The sequence below is a fragment of the Lynx rufus genome, unplaced genomic scaffold, assembly GCF_022079265.1.
Source record: "Lynx rufus isolate CCGP_SWC_20201006 ecotype Redwood Valley unplaced genomic scaffold, mLynRuf1.p SCAF_4, whole genome shotgun sequence".
NCBI classification, from domain to species: domain Eukaryota; kingdom Metazoa; phylum Chordata; class Mammalia; order Carnivora; family Felidae; genus Lynx; species Lynx rufus.
This window is the reverse complement of record NW_025814856.1, coordinates 3,668,996-3,692,433: the sequence shown is the minus strand read 5'-3', so window position 1 is coordinate 3,692,433 and position 23,438 is coordinate 3,668,996. Positions and strand designations below refer to the sequence as shown.

General features: G+C 59.3%; 3 protein-coding genes and 1 long non-coding RNA gene across 6 annotated transcripts; 2 read left to right on the top strand and 2 right to left on the bottom strand.

The window, feature by feature from the left end:
• The first annotated feature begins 485 nt into the window (after positions 1-485).
• Positions 486-5,487, top strand: TUBB4A (tubulin beta 4A class IVa). Its single transcript, XM_047096899.1, has 4 exons — positions 486-577; positions 1,132-1,240; positions 1,365-1,475; positions 3,938-5,487. The coding sequence occupies exons 1-4, from the start codon at positions 521-523 to the stop codon at positions 4,993-4,995; spliced, it is 1,335 nt and encodes a 444-aa protein (XP_046952855.1). The 5' UTR covers positions 486-520; the 3' UTR covers positions 4,996-5,487.
• A 5,229-nt stretch (positions 5,488-10,716) lies between these two features.
• On the top strand, positions 10,717-19,475 carry DENND1C (DENN domain containing 1C). 3 transcript variants are annotated; one of them, XM_047095343.1, is made up of 23 exons: positions 10,717-10,825; positions 11,928-11,992; positions 12,074-12,117; positions 12,242-12,291; positions 12,520-12,639; positions 12,732-12,801; positions 12,981-13,055; positions 13,150-13,215; positions 13,310-13,363; positions 13,475-13,585; positions 14,340-14,440; positions 14,535-14,580; positions 14,708-14,809; positions 14,901-15,026; positions 15,857-15,961; positions 16,765-16,855; positions 16,947-16,987; positions 17,204-17,275; positions 17,895-17,939; positions 18,012-18,119; positions 18,305-18,372; positions 18,497-18,704; positions 18,815-19,475. In XM_047095343.1, the coding sequence occupies exons 1-23, from the start codon at positions 10,809-10,811 to the stop codon at positions 19,418-19,420; spliced, it is 2,391 nt and encodes a 796-aa protein (XP_046951299.1). In that variant the 5' UTR covers positions 10,717-10,808; the 3' UTR covers positions 19,421-19,475. The 3 variants fall into 3 exon arrangements, with proteins under 3 accessions (XP_046951299.1, XP_046951301.1, XP_046951300.1); XM_047095345.1 differs by lacking the exon at positions 18,815-19,475 and having other exon boundaries at positions 18,469-18,618; XM_047095344.1 differs by lacking the exon at positions 10,717-10,825 and having other exon boundaries at positions 11,973-11,992; positions 12,220-12,291.
• Positions 19,476-19,832: 357 nt separating this feature from the next.
• Positions 19,833-21,774, bottom strand: CRB3 (crumbs cell polarity complex component 3). The gene is made up of 4 exons (XM_047097432.1): positions 21,674-21,774; positions 20,860-20,933; positions 20,418-20,561; positions 19,833-20,068 (listed from the first exon to the last, which is right to left on the bottom strand). The coding sequence occupies exons 1-4, from the start codon at positions 21,753-21,755 to the stop codon at positions 19,997-19,999; spliced, it is 372 nt and encodes a 123-aa protein (XP_046953388.1). The 5' UTR covers positions 21,756-21,774; the 3' UTR covers positions 19,833-19,996.
• Positions 21,775-21,814: 40 nt separating this feature from the next.
• Positions 21,815-22,562, bottom strand: LOC124524978 (uncharacterized). Its single transcript, XR_006965359.1, has 3 exons — positions 22,464-22,562; positions 22,085-22,310; positions 21,815-21,849 (listed from the first exon to the last, which is right to left on the bottom strand). It is a non-coding gene; the product is annotated as an uncharacterized LOC124524978 (long non-coding RNA).
• Positions 22,563-23,438: the final 876 nt, after the last annotated feature.

Below are 23,438 nucleotides of genomic sequence, written 5' to 3'. Positions count from 1 at the left end.
GGAAGGAGGAGGCAGGCTACGGATGAGAAACTGAGGCAGGGCCGCCCGGGGCGGGGGCGGGGGGTGGAGGATGGGGGAGAGACGGGATCGATCCGCAGCTCGTTTACTCGGCGCTCTCCCTTCCCCGCCCCATCCCCGCAAGACCCCGGTCGCCAGGCCCGGCTGGGAGCCGGGTGGAGCGGGTGGGGGAGGAAACGTTTAGGTGGAGCTCGAGGGGCCTCACCCCACGGCCCGCGGCAGGGGCGCACGGGGCCCCGGCGTGCCCCAGCCTGGGCCCCCGGAGGTCTCCCAGCCGCTGGGGAGGGAGATCCCTCCACCCCGGCACCCTCCGTCCCGGGGCGGGACCAGGGGGCGGGGCGGGCCGGTGACCGGCCGTGACGCGGGCCCCGCCCGCTCATATAGAGGCGCCCCGGGGGCGCAGGGACCTTGCTTCGCCGCCGCCGCCGCGTCCACCTCCCGTCCCGCCGCCGCAGCTCCCAGCGCCAGCGCCGCCGCCGCGTCCACCATCAGCACCAGCGCCATGCGGGAAATCGTGCACCTGCAGGCCGGCCAGTGCGGCAACCAGATCGGAGCCAAGGTGCGCGGGGGCTGGGGCCCCGGAGGCGGCCGAGAGGAGCCGAGCAGGTCCACGGGCTCCGCAGAGCTCCCCCACCTGGGGCCTCTCGGAGGGATGGGGTCCCCGGGAGGCCAGGACCCCGGGGACGGTTAGGGGAGGGGGGGGGGCGGGGGCAGGGCCAGGCTGGGAACAAAGAGGCCTGTGGGGGTGGGGCCCAGCCTTCCGTCCGCTGACCACAGCTGGCTGCACAGCTGGCCCACTGTCCTCTCCACGCGCACAAAGGGACCCTGCCCCTCCCCGCACGCTGCAGCCTGGGCGAGCTGACACCGGCAGGCTCCGCCGAGGTGGTGACTCGGCTCCACCCCCGCCCCCACCTCTCCCTTCTTGCTGCCTCATGCCTGCCCTCCCCACCATGCCTCTAGGTCCCCCCTTCGCCTTGCTGGGGGACAGGTGGCAGCTAGGAAGGCGGTTCGAGGTCGTGGGCCCGGGGAGGCAGGGACAGGTCTGGCCGCCCGCTTCCCCCGCCCTCTGCCCTTACCCGTCCCCCCCTCCCTCCACCCCCGCCATCCCTCTAGTTTTGGGAGGTGATCAGTGATGAGCACGGCATCGACCCCACCGGCACATACCACGGAGACAGTGACCTGCAGCTGGAGAGAATCAACGTGTACTACAATGAGGCCACAGGTAGGGGCCCCGGGGGGGGGGGGGGGCACCTGCAGAAGTGGGGGTGGGGAGGCTGGGAGGGGGCAGGATGCTGGTTCCTGGCACTCCCGCAACCCCCAGCCGCCCTCCATCTGCTTCCCTGCAGGAGGAAATTATGTTCCCAGAGCCGTGCTGGTGGACCTAGAGCCGGGCACCATGGACTCTGTCCGCTCTGGCCCCTTCGGCCAGATCTTCCGGCCCGACAACTTTGTTTTTGGTGAGTTCCAGGCACAGGAAGCCCCCTTGCTCCTTTGGCTTCCAAATGCTTGGTGAAAAATCCCCCCACGTAGCTCGGGAGACTCTGGTGGCCACGGGGTCCCACGGCCCCGCGGAGGAGGTGAACAGGGCAGTCAGGGTTGTGATGGAGGACACACAGGCCACCGTGAGAGCCCAGGACGGGCATCTGATAGGGAGGAGGGTGCAGAGAAGGCTTCCTGGAGGAGGTGGCACTTTAATTTAACAGCATGGACTGGAGCCAGACTGCCTGGGTGAAAATGCCAGCCCTGCCATTTCACGCATTCAACAAATAACTTATTGAGCACCTACGGCATACCGGGCCCTGCCGTCACCCCAGAAGAACAAAGCAGACAAGATTCTCTACCCTATCGGAGCCGACCTCCCCGGGGAGGGATGTGCAACAGAGAAGCTAAATAAGTACAACTCAGCCACTGATTGAAAGTCAGCTGGGTGACTGTAGACAGGCTCCTTCAGCTCTCTGTGCCTCAGTCTCCACATCTGTAAAGCAGAGATTATAAAAAAGACCTACTCGTCACGATCGTGAGGCTTAAAGCCGTGAATATGCAGAGAGCACTCAGAACCATATCCAACAGAGGAAAAAGCACACAAGCGTTTGTACTTTTCATTATCACAATCACTGTTAATACCTGCAGCCTAAAATATGAGTAGACCCAGACTGACCAAGAGGCATTGAAGGGAGGAAAGATGTGCAAGACCGAGGGAACAGCACATGTGAAGAGAGCAGACACATTTGTGGCGCTCAGGTTCCTGGGGCACACACGCTCTGTGAACATCCTTCAGTGACACTGTTCCTAGTGCCTCCCAGGTCAGGCTGGCTGCACACACCCACCCACCTGGCCTCAGACCCCGGGGCTCCACCCTCTCCCCCAGCACCCCGGGGAACCTCTCTTCCTCAGAGCAGGGTGGTTTATAGAGTCTGAAGTCTACGCGTTGACAGGACAGGCTGTGTGACCTTGGACAAACAACTTCCCCTCTCTGGTCTGTGTGATGATTCAGCAAGATTCCGATGCTCCCGTGTGGGTATGGCATACAATACGTCCTCGGGATATGGCTGTGGAAGGACTAAATAATGTTGACCAAAGGGTGTGAGGGAGTCTAGGATAACTATGGGTGGCTCCATCGGGACCAATAGATTTGAAGGCTTCTGGGAGCCTGGGTGGGGAGGCGGTGGTAAAAGTGTGGAGTCAGGAGACAGACTGCCTGGCAATCCCGTTTCTCTCTGAGGAGGTGACATGGCACAAAGACCTGAAAGAAAAGTCAGCTATGTGAGTACCTGGGGGTAAGGGCATCCCAGGCAGAATGAACAGCAGGCGCAAAGGTCCTGGGGCAGCACCAGGCCTGGTGTGCTGGAGGAACTGCAAGGAGCCCGATGTGGTTAGAGCAGAGTGGACGAGGGAGAGAGAGGGAGGAGGTGAGTGCAGGCACGAGACAGGGTAGGGGCAGGTTGTTCAGGGCTCTGTGGGCTGCAGGGAAGACCTGGGCTTGTACCCCCGGGGAAGTGGGAGCCCCGGAGGGTTGTGGGTAGGGGAGGGTGGGACATGATTCAGGTGCTCACAGACGCCCTCTGGCTGCTGGCAGGAGAACAGACTGTTCTGTAGAGGGTGGGGAGGCGGGTGGGAACCAGTCCAGAACAGGGTTGATGAGGTCAGACTAGGGTGGAGTCAAAGGAGGGAATGAGAAGCAATGTTAACCTTTTCACAAAAATACAGGCCCATCCACTAATACTAACCCTTGCCCTCCTGGAGGTCACATTTCCAGGTGAGATTACAGACAATGAACATGAGTAACAAGAACACGTAAGTTTGTCAGTGCTTCAGGGGAAAAAAAAAAAAAAAGGCAAGGAAGAGGAATAAGAAATGGGAGGAAAGCCTCAGTGAGAGTGACAAAGCCCTGAAGGAGGTGAGAGAGCCATGTGGGTATCCGCGGGAAGACCATTTCGAGCAGAGGGAATGCATGTGCAAAGGCCCCGGGGCAGGACTGGGCCTGGTGTGTTGGAGGAACAGCAAGGAGGACCCTCTGGTTGGAGAAGAGTGAGCCAGAAAAGAGAGAGGAGGTGAGAGCAGGGAGAGGGGCTCGCAGGTCCTGCAGGGCCCTGTGGGCCGAGTGGGGGCGGAGAGGCTTGGGCTTTTATTCAAAGACCCAGCTGGTTTTTGAGCTTAAAGCAGGAGGCTTCTGGGCCAAAGCGGGACATGAATGGCTTCCGGCTTTCCCAGGATCCCCTCTGGCTGCTGGATGAGAAGCCAGCAAGGATAGAGGCAGACCGCAAGAACGACCCACAGTAACGCTAACACAGTAATAATTTCATTGCTGTTATTCCACTCCTAGGATTGCCGGGGTGAGGGGGAGCTCTCCCCGTAACGCCCCTGCGCGCTCTCCACCCCCACCCCCACCCCGTCCCGTCCCGTCCCCTTCCCTCTGCAGGCCAGTCGGGAGCCGGCAACAACTGGGCCAAGGGCCATTACACGGAGGGCGCCGAGCTGGTGGACGCCGTCCTGGACGTGGTGCGCAAGGAGGCCGAGAGTTGTGACTGCCTGCAGGGCTTCCAGCTGACCCACTCGCTGGGCGGGGGCACGGGGTCCGGGATGGGCACCCTCCTCATCAGCAAGATCCGCGAGGAGTTCCCCGACCGGATCATGAACACCTTCAGCGTGGTGCCGTCGCCCAAGGTGTCGGACACGGTGGTGGAGCCCTACAACGCCACGCTGTCGGTGCACCAGCTGGTGGAGAACACGGACGAGACGTACTGCATCGACAACGAGGCCCTGTACGACATCTGCTTCCGCACCCTGAAGCTGACCACGCCCACCTACGGCGACCTCAACCACCTGGTGTCGGCCACCATGAGCGGCGTCACCACCTGCCTGCGCTTCCCGGGCCAGCTGAACGCCGACCTGCGCAAGCTGGCCGTGAACATGGTGCCCTTCCCGCGCCTGCACTTCTTCATGCCGGGCTTCGCGCCGCTCACCAGCCGCGGCAGCCAGCAGTACCGCGCGCTCACGGTGCCCGAGCTGACCCAGCAGATGTTCGACGCCAAGAACATGATGGCCGCGTGCGACCCGCGCCACGGCCGCTACCTGACGGTGGCCGCCGTGTTCCGCGGCCGCATGTCCATGAAGGAGGTGGACGAGCAGATGCTGAGCGTGCAGAGCAAGAACAGCAGCTACTTCGTCGAGTGGATCCCCAACAACGTCAAGACCGCCGTGTGCGACATCCCGCCGCGCGGCCTCAAGATGGCCGCCACCTTCATCGGCAACAGCACGGCCATCCAGGAGCTGTTCAAGCGCATCTCGGAGCAGTTCACGGCCATGTTCCGGCGCAAGGCCTTCCTGCACTGGTACACGGGCGAGGGCATGGACGAGATGGAGTTCACCGAGGCCGAGAGCAACATGAACGACCTGGTGTCCGAGTACCAGCAGTACCAGGACGCCACGGCCGAGGAGGGCGAGTTCGAGGAGGAGGCGGAGGAGGAGGTGGCCTAGGCCCCGCCCCCGCCCCCCGCCCCGCGCTGCAACCCGGCCTCGCCCCGCCTCTGGGCCCGCCCCTCCGAGCCTCGCGCTTCCCGGGTGACCTTTGACCCGCGGGCGCCCTCCCCGTAGCTCTTCTAACGTGGACGCACGCACCCCCTCGTGAGCCCCACCGTTAACTCTCCGGGAGCCTCCCTTCGCGCGGACCTCTCCTTCACCTTTGACCTCCCCCACGGACCCCACTGTGCTCCCAGTTTACTTTCCACCCCTCTGGCCTTGCCCCGCCTCCCCTAGGACTGCCTCGTCTCCCTCTGGCTCCCGCCCCTCCCCTCTCTCCCCGCCCCTCCCTCCCCTCGGCCCTAGCCAACCTTGGTTTGCCAGGGTGGTGGGGGGCTGGCTGCCGCCGCCCGAGGAAGAAGCCCTGGAGCATGTGAGCAAAAGGCGTTGCGCCCTCAAGCCTCCCCGGCCTCCTCCCCTCTGCTTCACCCGCAATAAATAAACTGGTGGCCTGCCAGGTGTGTGCCCCGTGCGTTGTATCATCTCCCTGCGGGAGGGTCAGCAAGGGAGCTTTATGGGATGGACCTGGGTGCTGAAGGGACATCTGATCTGGGGGTGCTGGGGAGGGCGGCAGAGATTTCAGAGAGGGACAGAGCAGGCTGTATCGCTAACTAACTGTGTGGTGTTGAGTAAGCCGCTTGTGGTCTCAGCCTCCATTTGTTCAGATGGGGTGGGTAGACGGAGGGCATCAGTACCCTTCCATAGTCAGCTGGGGCATCCTCACAGCATGGTGGCAGGTTCCCGGTGAGCAGACATCCCAGGAGAGCAGGGCAGACTACGTTGCCTTTTTCTGACCCAGCTGCAGAAGTCACATAGCGTCCTCTGGACTCCTGATCGATGGGGTCACAAAGGCCCACCCAGGTTCAAGGGGGTAGGATGTAGACTCCACCCCCTTGAGGGTAGAGAAGAAAGATTCCAGAAGGGCATGTGGGATGGGAGACATCTCTGTGACCATCTTTGGAAATTGTGATTTGCTGCACACAGTCTTGCCCAACGTCCCATGGCCATCAAGCAGTGAGGTTGGGGTTCACGACACATTAAGTCTAGAACTCTGATTCCCCTTTGGCAGCCAGAGCTCAAGACAAGGACCATCATAGGCGTATTAAGCAGAAAGGGATTTAATACAAGGATTTGGGGGCTTCCGGCATTGTTAGAGGGACTAAGAGAGCGGACCACAGGCCAGTATTTCTTAAACGTCAGTGTGCCGAAGAATCACCGGCAAGGGGTGTCAGACTGGCTCAGTCGGGACAGCATACCACCCTTGGCCTCAGGCTTGTCAGTTCAAGCCCGAAGTTGGGTGGAAAGCTTACATTAAAAAAAATAATGGGGGGGGGGCGCCTGGGTGGCTCAGTTAGGCGTCCAAATCTTGATTTCAGCTCCGGTCATAGTCTCGCGGTTCATGAGTTCAAGCCCCACTTCGGGCTCTGGGCTGACTGTATGGAGACTTCTTGGGATATTCTCTCTCTCCCTCTCTCTCTGCCCCTTCCCTGCTTTCACACTCTCTCTCTCAAAATAAATTTTTAAAAAATAATGAAAAGTAGGGGCGCCTGGGTGGCGCAGTCGGTTAAGCGTCCGACTTCAGCCAGGTCACGATCTCGCGGTCCATGAGTTCGAGCCCCGCGTCAGGCTCTGGGCTGATGGCTCAGAGCCTGGAGCCTGTTTCCGATTCTGTGTCTCCCTCTCTCTCTCTGCCCCTCCCCCGTTCATGCTCTGTCTCTCTCTGTCCCAAAAATAAATAAACGTTGAAAAAAAAATTAAAAAAAAAATAATGAAAAGTAAAAGAAGAAGGAAGGAAGGAAGGAAGGAAGGAAGGAAAAGAAAGAAAGAAAAGAAAGAAAGAAAGAAAGAAAGAAAGAAAGAAAGAAAGAAAATCAATGAATCACCAGGAAAACTTGGCCAGAGCACAGCTTCCTGGGTCCCACCCTAGACTTCCTGGTTTAATAGGTTTTGGGGAGTAGGGCCCAAGACTTTACATTTTTTAAGATTTTATTTTTAAATAATCTCTACACCCAACATGGGGCTCAAACCCACAACCAAGAGTTGCACGCTCCACCAACTAAGCCAGCCAGGTGCCTCAGCCCTTGCATTTTTAAAAAACATTTTTAAAGTTTAGTTTAGTTATTTCAAGGAGAGAGAGAGAGAGATCATGGGAGGGGCAGAGAGAGTGGGAGAGAGAGAGAGAGAGAGAGAGAGAGAGAGAGAGAATCCCAAGCAGGCTCCGCACTATCATCTCAGAGCCCGCTGTGGGGTTTGAACTCATGAACCACGAGATCATGACCAGAACTGAAATCGAGAGTGTCTAACCGACTGAGCCACTCAGGCGCCCCCAGACCTTGCATTTCTAACAAGCTCCCAGGTGATGCTGGGTGAGGCTACTGCCTCTGAGGCCACGTTCTGAGTAGCCCTGGAACAGGTCAGAACACCACAGAGCTGAGCCACTGGGGAACTGCTTCCTCTGCTCGGTGGGAAAGGCACCGCCACCAGAATTACAGAATCCAAGCACACCTCCCAACGCCGCACGACGCTGGAAATAGGTACAAACGCACAGAGTTCTTTCACTTCTGCCTTGCAAATCTCTCGTGAGCATTTCTGGTTAGCAGAACCTCATGAGCTTCCAGAACCAGAGCGGCAAAGAAGTCTAGGAAATGCTTTGGCTTGTTGTGGGGTTTTGTGTTTTTGTGTCTTTTTGTTTTTTAATTTTCTGCCTTCTGCAATACCGAGGGAGGCAAACCAGGAGGAAGAGAAAGAAGGAGGAGAGTTGCTGAGAGCCAAGCAGCTACGTCCACCCCACTCTGTGCTAGGCCACCTGGCCCGGACTGGGGTTCCAGACCCCTGACTAACCGGGTCCCCCTGCAGCCTCGAGGAAGAAGTGTGGGGAACACAGCCTGGATGCCAGTCCCCAGCAACCCGCATTTCAGCAAGCACAGCACAGAGCTGGCTGGTAGAGCAGAAAGAAAATGGACCGACCAGGCAGTGAACGTGGCTCTCTTTACCCTCTCAAACCTAATGTGGCCACAAAAGAACTCCCCGTTCTACTCCCAAAGCATCCCCTTCTCTGACAAATGGCACCGTGCAGTTGCTCAGACCCCAGGTCTGAATCAGCCTTGAGTCCCCGTTTCCTGTGCCCAACACGCTCTTCCTATCTCTTGCTGAGTCTGGTTGTCTCTGTCTCCGAAAGACACCCCAGATGTGACCCCTTCTCTCCACTTGGCTGGACCCTGGTCTCAGCCTCCATTATTGCGCATCCAGACAACCCCCCTCCCGATCGCTTCCCTGGACCCCCCTGCTGCCACCCCTGTCCCCTTAAAGTGTGTTCTTCATCCACAGCAGCCAGAGAGGAGCCTTTATACGCAAATAGCACGTGTGAAGCCTGCCCCTCCCTTGTTCAAAACCTTGCCACGACTCTCCTCACGCTCAGACTGAAACTCAAACTCTCACCTTGCCCTCCACCGCCCCCCTGCTGACTACCTCTCCATCATCCTCCCCCTCACTCAACGAAGTTGAAACTGCAGTGACCTTCTTTTTGTGGTCAATCAAATCAAGCTCGATTCAACCTCAGGGCCTTTGCACATGCTATTCTGCTACTTTGGTCTGCAGGCTTCAGTTCAAATGTCACTTCTCGGAGCGGCCTTCCCTGGCGAATCTAAAATTAGCACCCAGTCACTCTCCATCAACTATCTTGTTTCATTTACTCCTCATGCCTATTGCTAACTCCAATGATCTCGTCTTGTTTCTTGTCTGTCCTCTTCCTTGCCTACTGGAATGTAAACTTCATGAAGACAGGAATCTTGTCTACCTTGGTCACCACATGCCCAGAAGAGCCTGATACAACACAGACCCTCAAGTAATTCTTTGTTGAATGAATGAGCAACTCCACTGTACATGTCCTGATTTCTCCATTTTAATAAATCTTTTTAACGTTTATTTATTTTTGAGGGAGACAGAGCATGAGCAGGGGAGGGGCAGAGAGAGAGGGAGACACAGAATTCAAAGCCGGCTGCAGGCTCTGAGCTGTCAGCACAGATCCAGACACAGGGCTCAAACCCACAAACCGTGAGATCGTGACCTGAGCCGAAGTTGGACACTTGACTGACTGAGTCACCCAGGCGCCCCGTGATTTCCTCATTTTAGAGTGGGGAAATGAAGGCCCAGAGAATAGAGAAGGGGCCTTCTCAGACTGCCCCCAGTGAGGCCCCTCTCACCTATTCATGCCCCCGTGCGATCCCCTCCCACTGAGGGTGGGCTGGAGCTGGTGATGGCTTCTTGACGTATCATCTGTGATACGTCAAAGATGATGGGATGTCACTTCCAAGACTAAGTTACAAAAGACTGACTTCTGCCTTGATACGTTCTGTGGTCTTCTCAGCCTGCTTGCTGTGGTGAGGGAAGCAGCATGTTGGGAAGGCCCGTGTGGCAAAGAACCGAGGGCAGCCTCCAGCCAGCAGCCAGCGAGGACCTGAGACCCTCAGTCCCACAATCCACAGTGAACTGAATCCTGCCAACAGCCACCAAGTGAGCTTCCACGCAGACCATTTGCCGCCTGGTCCTTCGGATGAGACCACAGCCCAGGGGACACGTTGCTACAGCCGAGAGATCCTGCAGTAGAGGACCCAGCTGAGCTGTGCCCAGAGTCCGGGCCCCCACAGAAACTGCCAGACGACAAACGGGTGTGCTTTTATGCCGTTCGCTTTAGGGTGACTTGTTGCACGGCAATAGATAATTAATACAGAGAGGTCAACGCGCAGCTGAACTTCCTCCCAGACTCCAGGCCTTAGATCACTAGGGCTTCTCTAACAGGATGCCATAAACTGGGTGGCTTATAAACAATGCACATTTGCTTCTTGCAATTTTCAGGACTGGAAGTCCAACATCAAGGCACCGGCAGACTTCGTGTCCAGTTGAGGACCCACTCCCTGGCTCCTAGAGACCGCTGTCTCTTCACCGTGTCCTCCCGTGGCAGAAGGGGGGAGGGGGCTCTCTGGGGTCTCATAAGGTCATTGATCCCACTCATGAGGGCTCTGCCCCCACAGCTCAATCGTCTCCCATCGGTCCCACCTCCTAATACCATCACCCTGGTGGCGGGGGTAGGATTTAATATGTAAATTTTGGGTGGACACAAACATTCAGTCTCTAGCAATGTCCATCTGCAGTCCTGGTTGTGGTCCAGCCTCCCTGGAGAGAAAGGGGGGCATGAAGCTCTCTGTTCAGTCTCATCTCCACTTGTGTCTTGGCTGGAGACCTTAGAGGTGTGTGTGTGTGTGTGTGTGTGTGTGTGTGTGTGTGTGGCCTGCCTCTACCTGTGTCCTGAGTGCTGTCTCTCCACCTCCCTGGCTCCCCTACTGTTCACTCTCCAGCCTGGCTCCCTCTGGTGGTCCTAAAGGGAATGGCTGATGCAGAAAGACCAAAGGAAAGTAGAGTAGAGCGAAGAGGAAGCATTGCAGGCAAATTGTGAATCTTTGGCTGCCACAGACAGAGGGAGGCCTGGGTATGATGTCAGGGGTCAGAGGTGCCCTGGCCTGGCAGGACAGTGCTGGGGGTCTGGCCGCCGAGCCCACCACCCATGTCCACCCATCCCTGGGAGGGCTAGGAGACAGGATGCCTGGGTCTCTCACAGTGGGTGGGGGCGGGGGCCTCCCTCCGGGGACGTCACCCGTTAAACTTCCTCTCCCGGCCACACAGGAAGCTGAGCCGGCTCAGGGCCCAGCCCTACGCAAGCACAGGCCCCCCAGGACCCCTAGGGCAAGGGCCCCACCGGCGGCCCCGCAGGGACCATGGGATCCAGAGCTGAGTAAGAGCTACGCCCTCCCCCACTCTCTGGACCAAGATTCCCAGAGCAGGCCCGGGCTGGGGCCAAGGGGAGCCGGGGTGGGGCAGGCCCGGGAGGGGTTGTGAGCCACAGGGGCAGGTGGCTGGGACTGGGGCATGTCTCTCAGCCCCTCTTCCCTCTCTTTCTTTCTCCTTCCGGCCCTGGGTGACTAAGTTTGCAACTCTGAGCAGGCACCTCATGGTGTATCAGAGTGATGAGGAACATGGCTTCCGGGGGGCAGCAGGGAGCGGGGGTTGGGGGTGAGGGAAGACTGTGTGGGGTCCATGTGCCTGGGTGCTCGTGTGGGACCGTGCCAGCATGAGAGTGAAGTGCTGGGGGGTTCCCGTGTCCGGGGCTCTGTGTGTCTATAGTCACTCCCCATCCCTGTGCTGTCTCCCTTCTGGTCTCCCTGTCCCTGTCCCTGAGCCCAGGACCCAGCATCCTCTGTGGGGTGGGGGGTGGGGGGCAAGCGAAGGCAGTAAAGAGTGCGGGGCCCCCAGGGGCACAAGGGCATGCTGCCCTCCTTCCTCTGATGACAAATCTGGGGTCAGCCCTTGGGCCACCATGAAGTCTCCCAGCCAGAGACACACGGGCAGGGTCTCTTGGTCTCCAGACCACAGAGATGCTCACACATTTACCCAGCCACACTCACAGCCACACAAGAAGTTGTGGATGCTATTTGTCCCCACGCTGGCTTGGTCACACACACTCATCGACCGGACACCGACACTGGTCAGTCTCATCCTTCCAGGAAAACACAGGAGAGAATCACAAACACACACACCCCTGCATGTTCACCCAAGTCATGCGCACACACACCTGTGTGCTCACCCAAGTCACACAGCACATAAACCCAAGTCACAGGCTCACACACGTCATGTCCACACATGCACACAAGTCACACTCGGTGCTTCACACTTCTCCGTCACGCACACACCATCAATACTATTGTTCGCACAGCATCCCACAACCTACTCACTGTCACAAACCATTGAGGTCACACACACAGGTACAGAGTTGCAGACACAACCACAGACACAGAAGGAAGCCCCTGGACCCACTAAAGCCCATTCCTGCCCCACAGAGGGGGTCCACCTGCCGTGTTTGATTGGTTCTTCGAAGCAGCCCGCCCTGCCTCCCTGCAAGAAGGTGAGTTGGGGGCATCAGGTGGGGGTGGGGACGTGGAAGGCAGACCTGGGGCCCTGAACTTAGAAGCCCGCTCTCCCACAGATCCCCCCATCCTGCGACAGTTTCCCCCAGACTTCAGGGACCAGGTATGCTGGCTGGTTCTTGGCTCCCCTGGGCCCAGGGCCAGTCCCCCCAGGGGAAGAGATTCTCTTGGCCAGGGGTGGGGCCTAACCCGAATGGCCAAGCAGTGTGCCCTCTCTCCATCCCCAGGAAGCTATGCAGATGGTGCCTAAATTCTGCTTTCCTTTTGATGTGGAAAGGTATGGAAGGAAGCCGACTTGCAGGAACCCAAGGACTCAGACTTCTCAGGGACCCCCCAGGATTCAAACACCCGGGGACCCAGGGACTCAGGGACCCTGGTAACTAAGGATCTATACACCCAGAGCCCCAGACTGGTGAACACAGCAGGAGTGTTGTTGGTGCTGGAGTGGGGGCGTGGTTCAGGGACCTGGGACCCTTGGGTCTCTGAGAGCCCTTCCCACCTCCAGGGAGCCCCCCAGCCCAGCTGTACAACATTTCACCTTTGCCCTCACCGACCTGAGCGGCACCCGCAGATTTGGTTTCTGCCACCTACGGGCTGGTGCCCACAGTTGCCTGTGCATCCTCAGGTGTGAGATTTGGGGCTCTGGGGGGAGGGGGGGCGGGTGGGAAGGGCCTTGGCCTGGGGGCACTTCGTGGAACGTACGCGCCCTCTCCACAGCCATCTGCCTTGGTTTGAGGTGTTTTACAAGCTACTGAACACAGTGGGCGACCTCCTGGCCCAGGACCAAGTGAGACCAGCCTCCCTCTTCTTCCCGTGGGAGTCCCAGCCTCTACCCTCCCAAGCCCTCCACCAGGCTCAGAATTCCCAGGCCTGACCTGAGCCCCTCAGCTCCTCCCAGACCACCTAGCCCCAGTCAATCCTCAACCCACCCCCACCCCCCAGCTCAGACACTCCACCCCCACCCAGGTCTCTGAGGTCGAGGAACTTCTTCTAAATCTGCTGCACCAGCCCCTGCCTGGGACCCAGGCCTCCGTGGAGCTGGTGAGCAGCCCCCAATCCCTGGGCGTCCGACCTTAGGTGGGTGGGGAGGCTGTACCCCAGCCCGGAGGACCACGCAGCTACACCTCTCTCCCAGGGCAGCGGAGTGACAATCTCCAGTGCACAAAGCATCCCGCCCCCTGCCCCTGGGAACAGCAGGCCGGTGAGCAGAACTGGGGACCCCGTTGGGTTGGGCCCCCAGGCAAGGCCAACCCCTGACTGATCGGTGTCCCCGCTCATCCCCCCCCCCCCACCAGCTCTCCTGCTTCGTAGCCCCCGACTCTGGCCGCCTGCCATCCATTCCTGAGAACGTGAGTGGACACCTGGGAGGGAGTTCTGGGGGCGGGGAGAAGTCCCGAAACCCGGAGGGGGCTGTCACATCTTGTGGTCCCTCGCGACCAGCGCTTCTCTCTGATCCTCAGAGGAACCTAACGGAGCTGGTGGTGGCGGTGACAGACGAGAACATCGTGGGGCTGTTCGCCGCGCTCCTGGCGGAGAGAAGGGTCCTTCTCACCGCCAGCAAGCTGAGCACCGTGAGGCGGGGCCAGCCGGGCCGGGGGTGGGGCTTCGCCCCTGGGGCCGTGACCACGGGACGGATTCCCAGTCTAATTCCTCTGGGCGAGACCTGAGGCGAAGGCCTGGCTCTGCCCCTCTGAGCCTCAGGAAGGAGTGGAATCCTGGCTCCGCCCTTAGCGGGGGGAATCGGCGTGGGCTGAGCTGTAGCGCCCCCTCTTTGGGAGCGCTTGGTCCAGACCCCACCCACTATGGGCCAGAACAAGGCTGGCTCCGCCCCTCTGGAGGGTGCCGTCGGGGAGGTGGGGGGGAGCTCTAAATTGTAGTTGGGTCTCTAGGAGGAGGACCCGGGTGGGGGAAGGGGGGCGGTGAGGAACGCCGGCTCCTCCCCTAGGGGCGGGACGAAGGAAGCTGAATTCTAGCCCCGCCTCTTTGTGGGTGGAGTTAGTGGGCTGTTCTACCACTGCGGAGAAAGCTCCCCGAGGGTTGTATATTAGCCCCGCCCCCTCAAGGGAGCGCCTGAGACCCGCCGAGTCCTGGCTCCACCCGCTCCAAGCCCTGTAATTTGCCGAATTCTTGGCCGTCACAGGATTCCTAAAGGGATTTGAGTTTTCACCTCTCACGCAGTAGGGGGTGGGCAAGGGGCGAGGAGGGGGAGAGAGGGACCGGAGACTGGGGACGTGGGGAATGGAGCCGGGAGAGCCACCGTCCCGAAGAGGTTCCTTGAAGCTGGGGGTCCAGGCCCTGACTCCACGGCCCCCCACCTGTCCCCAGCTGACTTCGTGCGTCCACGCGTCCTGCGCCCTCCTGTACCCCATGCACTGGGAGCACGTGCTGATCCCCACGCTGCCGCCGCATCTGCTGGACTACTGCTGGTGAGGGGCGGGGGCCGGGCTTGGGGCAGAGGCCTGGGGTCCTGGGGACCCCTGGGCGGCGCCTGCATGACCCTGTCCCCTCGGTCGTCTGCAGTGCGCCCATGCCCTACCTCATCGGAGTGCACTCCAGTCTCGCCGAGGTGAGTGAGAGCGGACCTGGACCGCAGCGGCCTGCGGGATTCCCCTCTTTTGCACCCCCAAATAACTGCCCCCGCCAGAGATCCTCGGGCCCTGAGCGGCCGTCCCCACCCTCACTCCCCAATGCAGAGAGTGCGGGAGAAAGCCCTGGAGGAAGTCGTGATGATGAACGTGGACTCCAATACCTTAGAGACGCCCTTCGACGACGTGCAAGCGTTGCCCCCAGACGTGGTCAGTGTTACCCCCTTCTCTGCTCCCCCCCCCCCGTGGTGGAGGGGAGGCCCCACACCCGCCGGCTCACAGCTGCCCCCTTGTCCTCCAGGTGTCCCTGCTGAGGCTGCGGCTAAGGAAGGTTGCCCTGGCGCCCGGGGAAGGGGTGTCCCGTCTCTTCCTCAAAGCCCAGGCCCTGCTCTTCGGGGGATACCGCGATGCGCTCGTCTGCAGCCCGGTGAGCAGCGGGTAGGCCGAGGGAGAGGCCTCGTGGGTCCTGAAGGATTAATAATAATAATAATAATAATAAATGCCTAGCCTTTATGGAGCACTTACTCTGTGCCTCTGTTTGCCCATCTGTAAAATGGGATCCCACTAGCACCCACACGAAAGGGTCAGGTGAGTCAGTGAATGGGCATATGCAAAATGTTTGGGTAGTGCCTAGCACATCGTGAGCACTCAATAAATGCTAGGTTTTTCTGTTACTATGATCTCACTTAATGCTCACAACAGTGTGATAAGCTAGATACCATTATGGTCCCATTTTACTTATGAGGAAACCAAGGCTTGGAGAAGTCCCACAGCAGGTAGGTGTTGAAGCCAGGACTTCAGGATCTGCTGACTCTCAAACTTCCCCACCCCCGTTTTCACAACTATTCTAAAAATTGGGGGGGGGGTCTATCTTGTGAGCATCTGACATTCCTGTTGGCTCTGCCTTTACAACACATCCCAAATCTGCCCATTTCTCCCCTCCTCTGTCTCCACCCTGCTCTGGCCCCCATGATTGCTCGCCTGGATTAGGACTTTCATCTCCCTCGAGTTCTCTCTCAAGGGGCTCCCACCCTCGCCCCCTACTGTGTGTCCTCCCCCATGGTGAGCACCTGAGTCAGGTCCCGCCCTCCTCCTCCTCAAAGGCTCCCACCTCCCTGCGGCCCACGAGACCCTGCGCAAGATCAAGCACACAGTAGGCGCTTAACCTTGCTACATAGATATGTGAGCCAATAAGGGAGACAGTTGGGGTCCAGGAGAGCCACGGGAAGATCAGGTCACGGGTCTTTTTTTTTCTAGGGTCAGCCTGTGACCTTCAGTGAAGAGGCCTTCTTGGCCCAGAAGCCGGGGGCGCCCCTGCAGGCCTTCCATCGGAGAGCTGTGCACCTGCAGCTGTTCAAACAGGTGCGCCAGAACCCTGAGGGCGGGGCTGGGGCCGGGGGCGGGGCTAAGTAGGGGCTGGGGAGGACAACCCTGCGTCCCTGGGAGCGAGCCGGACCCCCGAGGGGCGGATGCCTGGGTTCCACGGGCGAGACTAGAGTCGGTCCAGCGGGGGGTCCCGCCCTCAGGGTCCCCGGGTGGGGGAGGCATGACTGAACTGTGTCGCTAAAGATGGGAGCCCCTGACTCCTGGGCTCCCGAGGGATGAGATCTACTCCCAGGTTCCTGGGGAGATTGGGGTGGGACTAAATTCCTGGGTCCCTGAGGATGCAGCATCCAGGGTCAGGGGTGGGTGGGTGTAAGTGCGGGACTCTGCAGGAGGCGTGTCCTGAGTGCGCCCTCCCCTTGCCGGAGAGGAGGTGGGCGGGGACTCCTGGGTTATCGGGACGTGGAGGAGAAGCGGAGCCGGATTTCTGGGGTTCTTGGGAGGTGGGCTGGACTCCAGGGTCCATCAGTGTAGGGATGGGTTCTCGGGTCCCTGAAGGTGGAGTCGACTTGGAAGGAGGGCCTGTCGGGAGTGTCAGAGTCCCACTTCCGGATCCTTATGAGGGGCGGGGTCTGGTCCCAGACTGGTCCTGACTTGGTGCGGGGTGGGGGGAGGTTTCCTGGCTTCCTGAGGCGCCTCCAGACTCCTGGGTCCCGGAGGCGAGTCCCTTGGAGGGGCCAGGGATGGCCCGGAGGCCAGGGATGCAGGGCCAGCAGAATCCTGGGTCCTCCAATTCAAAAGTGGCGGAGGCAGCCCTTTTCTGACCCTTCCCCCACCCCCAGTTCATCGAAGGCCGACTGGAGAAGCTGAACACAGGAGAGGGCTTCTCAGATCTCTTTGAGCAGGAGATCACCTGCAATGGGGCCTCCTCAGGTGAGCCCTGTGTCTAGCCCAGAGCCCCACCCCACCAGCACCCCCGCCTGAGCCCGCCAGCCAGCCGTGACCACCCCTCTCCTCACTGCAGGCGCTCTTTACTCCTACCAGCTCTGGGCAGACAACCTAAAGGTAGAACACCGCACTCTTAGTGTTTATTATGGGATTAACTTAGCCCCGTAACAGTCCCCAGGGAGGGTCACCGTTATGCTCATTTATAGACAGAAGAAATGGAGACTCAGCTAGGGAGAGGGGCTCGTCCAGCCTCACACAGCTGGGGTGACGAGGTGGAGTCTGGGGTAACCCCAGAGGCCCAAGTCTCTCTCTCTTGCCATTCTGTCTCCCCAGAAAGGTGGCGGTGCTCTCCTGCATTCGGTCAAGGCCAAGACTCAACCAGCTGTCAAAAACATGTACCGCTCGGTGAGGCTACACGACACAGGCCACCGACCGGGGGTCACGAAGACCAGGGGACAAGGCACATGTCAACCCCTCGTGGGGACAGGACATTTTAACCTCACATGTAAAGTGCAAACATGTCTTTTTATCAGAAGCAAGCCGGCAGTTAAATAAGTCTTCGCGCTTTTATTTTCCAGTTACCTGCTCATTTCTGCCAGGATCATTTCTTCCCCACTTAAAACTGACAACCAAGATTCATCGGCAAACATCTTTTGTCCTCAGACACTACGGTCCCAGCCTTTGCCCTTGTGTTTCTTTTTCTCCCGAGCCCCGAAGTTTCCTGTGGCCAACCTCTGCCGCACCAAATTGTCCCTTGGGTCTTATCTGTTGCTTGTCTTTTGAATGCTGACACCACTTACAGTGTTCTGTGTTTGCCACTCTCCGTTTCGTTCAGTGGTTATGTCCTCTAGGAATTCTTTTCTATTAGGCAAGGGGTGAGTCTGTGTTGACTTCTCAGGTGGTCCGTGTAGCACAAACGTGAACAGATGGCAGGACAGTGATCCTAGGGGACGGAGAGCCGAGCTCTTGACTGCCCAGGTTCAAAGCACTGCGGAGTCTAATTCTCTTTGTGGCTCCTCCGTAGGCCAAGAGCGGCTTGAAGGGTGTGCACAGCCTTCTGATGTACAAGGTAAGGCCGGTGGCCAACGGCCGGGGCAGTGGAGAAGGGCTCACCCACCCGGCTCACCCACCCTCTTCCTAGGATGGGGACTCTAGCCGGCAAAGGGGGGGCTCCCTGAGAGCCCCGTCCCTCACCAGCCGCTCAGATCGCCTGCAACAGCGCCTGCCTATCACCCAGCACTTTGGAAAGGTAAGTGCGTCTCCCCCGGCACCCTGCGACACTAACGCCACCTTGTCCTTCTCCCATTCTGTCTACACCCAGACTTCTTGCTCACATGCTCACCTACCCCAGTGTTTGGTGCCCACTTACCACACACCCTCCTCCAGAAACCTGTAAGTTCCTGAGGCCCCACCCTCCAAATCTGTCCTTCGCAGAACCGGCCCCTTCGCCCCAGCAGGAGACGGCGACTAGAAGAGAGACCTTCTGAGTCCCTGGAGCAAGGGTGAGACTCAAAGGCAGGGAGAGGGGGCAGGGAGGCCAGGTCCCTAAACTCCAGAACCTCCAGAGCAGTCCCATTAGGACTAGGGGTCTTGGGCAGACATCTGGGGCTGCCCATCCTTACCCAGGACACCTGCTCTGAGCCCTGAGGAGGCCCAGGACCCATGGGCAGAGGAAGCTCTGGACAGCAGCTTCCTGGGGTCTGGAGAAGAACTGGATTTGCTGGGCGAGATTCTGGACAGTCTGAGCCTGGGAGCCAGCAGGACAGGTAGCCTGCGGCCCAGCCAGAGCTTGGACTGCTGTCACAGAGAGGACACAGACAGCTGCTTCAGCTTGGTGAGAGCCCCAGCCCCCGTCCAACCCCCCTGCCAAAAGTCCATCAGACTTCTCAGCCTTCTCCAGCATCTGAAGGCCAGCAACTTGCCCGTTCCCCCACCCCCACCCAGCCTGACATAGCAGAAGGACCAAGATGGCAACCAGAAGATGAGAAACTTCCAGAGCCCCAGCCCCCGGCCCTGCCTGCTGACCTGCCATCTCAGCAAACCCTCCAGTCTTCGGATGCCGCGACCTCCTCAAAGGACCCCGTTTCCCAGCCAGAAACCATCCTTCCTTCGCTGCCTTCACCAGCTTCTGCGGACCCCAGCAGCCCAGGGGACCCCGAGTCCAGTCTTCTCATCCTACATCTCTCCCCTCCCCTCAAGGCAGCTGAAGACCCCAGAGCCCCGGCGAGCCCCTGCTCTCAGCTGTCCACAGCACCCACCCAGTCCAGCCCTCCAGAAAGCCCCCAACTTCTGGTCCCCACAAAGCCCAACTTGGATATTACCTGGACATCCCAACCCCTTGAGCCCCTTGATTCTTCCTCAGATCCTGGTTCCCCAGAGAACCCCAGGCCCCAGCCATCTGAGGTCATGCTGGCAGAACATGCTCATTTCCGGTGCCCCAAGGGGCCAGGAGCCCTCAGACCCCCTGCTGCACCCGACAGTGACTGGCAGGAGTCCCAGGCTAGGAGCCGGCCCAGAGTCGCTGAGCTTAAAAAGTGTTTTGAAGGTTAAGAATCAGGGTCCCAGAGGAGACCCTGGTCCTTCAATAAAGCCACATGAGCCCAAAGCTGGTTTTCCTGGTGAGTTTATCTGGGGGCCCTCTCTGTGCTCAGAAACGTACCCCATCCGCCACCTCCCTCCTCCTCCTCCTCCAGCTGGCTCCCAGGTGCAGCAGGAAGCCCCTCCCTTCCAGGAAGCCCCCCCCCCGGATTCTTGCACCCTTACAATTCATCTCTCAACAGCCTATGAGCCCTGAGTTTGTCCTCTCCATCTAGCCTGACTCCTGCCCCACCGGCTTAAAAAAAAAAAAAGGTTTTATTATATCTCACTATGGGATTTATGTATATATATATATATATATATATATATATATATATATATATAAAATATATATATATAAAATGTAAGCAGCACCACCCTCCCTTCCCCTCAGGGGCAGAGTCTTTGAAGCACCTTCCTCCCTTCTATTCTTAAGCACTAGGTAGGTTTGATTGCCCAGAGAGGGCTCTGCCTTCCCCCAAGGTCACACAGCGAGAGAGAGAGAGAGAGAGAGAGAGAGAGAGAGAGAGAGAGAGATGGAAAAGGGACCTAGATGGGCAGGCAGCCCCGCACTGTCTCCTTGGAGTCCTGGGGAGCCCGGGCCTCGGCTGCGTGGGAGAACTGGAAGGAAAGGAGAGGGGATTTGTTGGGCCTGTGTGGCAGCGGGCTAGACAGCCGAGCGAAATGGTACAGCAAGCGGGGAGGCGGGCCCCCAGCCCCGGCACCCCCCAGTTGCAGGCAGTCAAGCAAAGGTGGCACGCTTCACCGAGCCCACCAGGCAGGTGCCCCGTGGCCCCCCAAGTCCTCCTGAACCATCAGAGGCTGTTTTCTCGGTGGCGGCTGCTGTGTGTGAGCGAGCGCCGGGCAGTCCTGGGCAGCGGTGGAGGCGGCAACGGGGCCCCGGCATTCAGATGAGCCGCTCCTCCGGCGGCAGCTTGAGGTTGGGGGGCGGCGGCACGCGGGCACCCACCTGCTCCTCGCTGCTGGGCCGGTAGGTGCCCTGTGTCTGCCGCTTCTCCCGAAGTTTTCGAACCAGCAGCACCAGCCCCACGGCCAGGAGCGAGGCGGCCAGGAGGGAGAAGACCACAATGATGGCGGTGATGGCCTCCTGAGACTGCAGGAGGGGGGACAGGTGTGCTCACCTGAGCCAGGGGACCCTGTCCACCCTCACCTGAGAAACATCCAGGGCTCCCAAAGCCCCCCCCTCCCCCCCAAGCCTGTCACTTCTGGTGGTGTGGTTCCTCCACCCAGGATCCCCACGTCCCATCTGTCCCATCTGGGGCTCCCGGGCTCCCACCTGCCATGTTTGGGATCCCCCCCTCCCAAGCACCCGCCACCTCTGGGTCCCTCCACCTGCTACATGTGGGACTCCTGAATAACACCCCGCTGCCCTCCTCCCACATGTAACTCACCAGCGCCCCATGGGAGCCGGAGCCCGGGTCAGAGGGTGTGATGGTGCTGTTGTCATTTACGGGGGGGTCCAGCGCTGCGGGGAGGGACAAATTATTCCTCATCTATCCTTCCCATCGTAGCACAACTGCACCTCCCTCGGGCATCCCTCGGTTAGAACTCTGCTGTGTCTTCATTCTGGTAGAGACTGTGGGTGCCCTGCCTGCAAGGGCCCGCCGGGTTGATGTTGCCCCGAACCCAGCAGAGCCCCGCAGCGAGTAAGCAGCCTACAGCAGTTTGCAGTTTGTGCTGAGTTGGGGTCTGCTATAATGGATGGTGTCTGGAGCCTGACCCTGCCCTCCACCCGCCCCCCCACCCCCAACCTCTCCGGCCCTCCCTGGCCCTTAAGGATCTGGGTGGATCTGCGTTTCCCTGGAGTGTCTGACTCACACCTCCCCCCAGGCTCTCGAAACTGAAATAGAAGGACTGAATGGCTGAGTCCACACCTCTGGCCAGCCTGGTGAACCCGGGATCAGAGCTCCAGGCAGGCCTCCTCCTGGCTCCCAGTCTGCCCAACACACCTCAGCCATACTGAGACTCAGGTATAGAGGCCCCTGTCCCCCAGATCACAATTCCCCCTTCCTCAGGAACTCAGGAATTCTACACCGACGGCGACAGCCCAAGGAAACCCCTAGCAGTGATCGCCCCAAGGAAACCCCTAGCACTGATCGCCTCTCAAGGTATCCCATGCCCGCTCCCCAGTTCCTGACCTCTCCGGGTCCCAGGTAACCCGCGCTTCTAAGCCCCGCCCCGTGCGCGCCCCGGGCCGGTACCTACTTTGCCCCCAGGCCCGGCCCCAGCGGGCGGGCAGCAGCTGCAGGCCGAGCGCCAGAAGCAGCCCCAGGCCGGGGCTCGCCATGGGCCGGGCGACGGGCTGGTGGCACCGGGAACCGGGCGTCTCCTGCGCGCTGCTTCTACCGCATCTCGGGCCGGGGGTACCTGCGACCCGACACCTGGGGCGGGAGAAAGAGAAAGGCCGGGGGTGGGGTGGGGGAGGGGGCTGGGCTCGGGCGCAGGCCCAGGGGAGGGGTGACCCGCCCAGGGCACCCCGGAGTCCTGCCCCGCCCCCGCCGCCAGAGGTCAGAGATTAAAGATTAACTCGGAGCGGCGCGTTCCCGGGCCGGGGAAAGGGAAGAGGAAAGTGGGGGGAAGGGGCGGCAGGCCAAGGCGAGCGTCCTACCTCCCTACCTGGCCCAGGCGTCTTCGACCTTGCTCCGGTGCCCGGTCCGAGTACCTGGCTCGAACCCTCGGTGCGTCGGTCGGTAGCTCGGTCGGACTCCTCCAGCTCCTCCCGTTCACGTGACCCGGAAAGTTTAGTCACTCACCTGGGAGAGGAGCGCACTTCCGGCTAGTGCACCTGAGCCCAGATGGGAGGGCGGAGCCAAACGGGGGTGGGGCCGCGCCAGGGACGCACCTGTAACGGGAACCCAATTCTACAACAGCGAGGAGTAAGTAGGGGCGGAAGCGAGCTAGGGTAAGAGGGACCTCCCACCTATGTTGCGGGCACACCTGTGGGAGACGTGTGCGTTGAGCCACATCTCTGGAGTATAGACGAACGGAAGCATACCTGTGTGGGAAACGGCTGTGTAGAACACGCCTGCGTTGTAACACCTGACCGCGGCCGTCTGGGTTAGGGTACGTTTGTTTTGGAAACGCGTCTGCATGGCTCCCCTATGAAATGAACAACGTTTGTATGAAAAATTCCTGCGTAGAAATGAATCGGAAAGAGCTGCACGAGACACGTCCGCGTTTAAGTACACCTTATAGGACCCAGTGACACGGAAACGTGCCCATATGGGTGTATACTTAACTGCAACATGCCTTTGGGGGGAGGCGGGGGGAGGGGAGCTGTATGATGCATTCTTGAGTGGATTTCTGTTGAGAAACATACCTGTGAAATGAAGGGTATAGGCTGTATGGGGAGTATCTGCATAGAATTGAGATCGAGTGAGAAAAAGACCTGAGAACATCTGCATGAGACAAGTCATATTAAAGCAGATGGCGGGGCGCGCGGGGCAGGGGGGGGGCGCGGCGGGACAAAGGCTTCTGTGTATTGAGGCCCACCTGCTAGGGATGTTTCCGTGAGAAAACACCTGTTGGGGGCATTTCTGTGGGAAAACATCTGTATTCCCCATGTTGAAGGGCACCTGCAAGGACCACCTAGGAAGAAAATATCTGTGAGGGGACCTTCAAGAAGAGGCTCCTTTGTCTGGGACGCACCTATTTGAGCACTGTCTGGGCAGGACTAAATGGGTCCTCATGGCTGTATTTTTGGATAAAGGACGATGATGATAAGACCACCACCTCCTGGGAACTCTAGGGTGAAGAGTAGCGGCTAAGGGGAAATTAATCACTTTTAGAGTATAGAGCGATGGGTAAGAATTCCAGGTCTAGTTAAATCCCTGCTTTGCCCTGTAGTGGGCATGTGGACTGGGGAGAGCAGTTTAACCTCTGTTTCCTCATCTGTGAAGTGGGAAAGTCAGTCCCACCCACCTACCTTATAGAGTTTTGGCGAGGACGACGCGAGAGGTGAGTAAAAAGG

Coding starts and splice junctions, on each gene's coding strand:
- TUBB4A (XM_047096899.1), top strand. CDS start 521: ATGCGGGAAATCGTGCACCTGCAGGCCGGCCAGTGCGGCAACCAGATC. Junction 1,241..1,364: donor GTACTACAATGAGGCCACAG/GTAGGGGCCCCG, acceptor GCTTCCCTGCAG/GAGGAAATTATGTTCCCAGA. Junction 1,476..3,937: donor GCCCGACAACTTTGTTTTTG/GTGAGTTCCAGG, acceptor TTCCCTCTGCAG/GCCAGTCGGGAGCCGGCAAC.
- DENND1C (XM_047095343.1), top strand. Junction 11,993..12,073: donor CCCTGCCTCCCTGCAAGAAG/GTGAGTTGGGGG, acceptor GCTCTCCCACAG/ATCCCCCCATCCTGCGACAG. Junction 15,027..15,856: donor ATGCGCTCGTCTGCAGCCCG/GTGAGCAGCGGG, acceptor TTTTTTTTCTAG/GGTCAGCCTGTGACCTTCAG.
- CRB3 (XM_047097432.1), bottom strand. CDS start 21,755: ATGGCGAGCCCCGGCCTGGGGCTGCTTCTGGCGCTCGGCCTGCAGCTG. Junction 20,934..21,673: donor GGGCCGGGCCTGGGGGCAAA/GTAGGTACCGGC, acceptor CCCTCCCCGCAG/CGCTGGACCCCCCCGTAAAT. Junction 20,562..20,859: donor CCGGCTCCCATGGGGCGCTG/GTGAGTTACATG, acceptor CCCCTCCTGCAG/TCTCAGGAGGCCATCACCGC.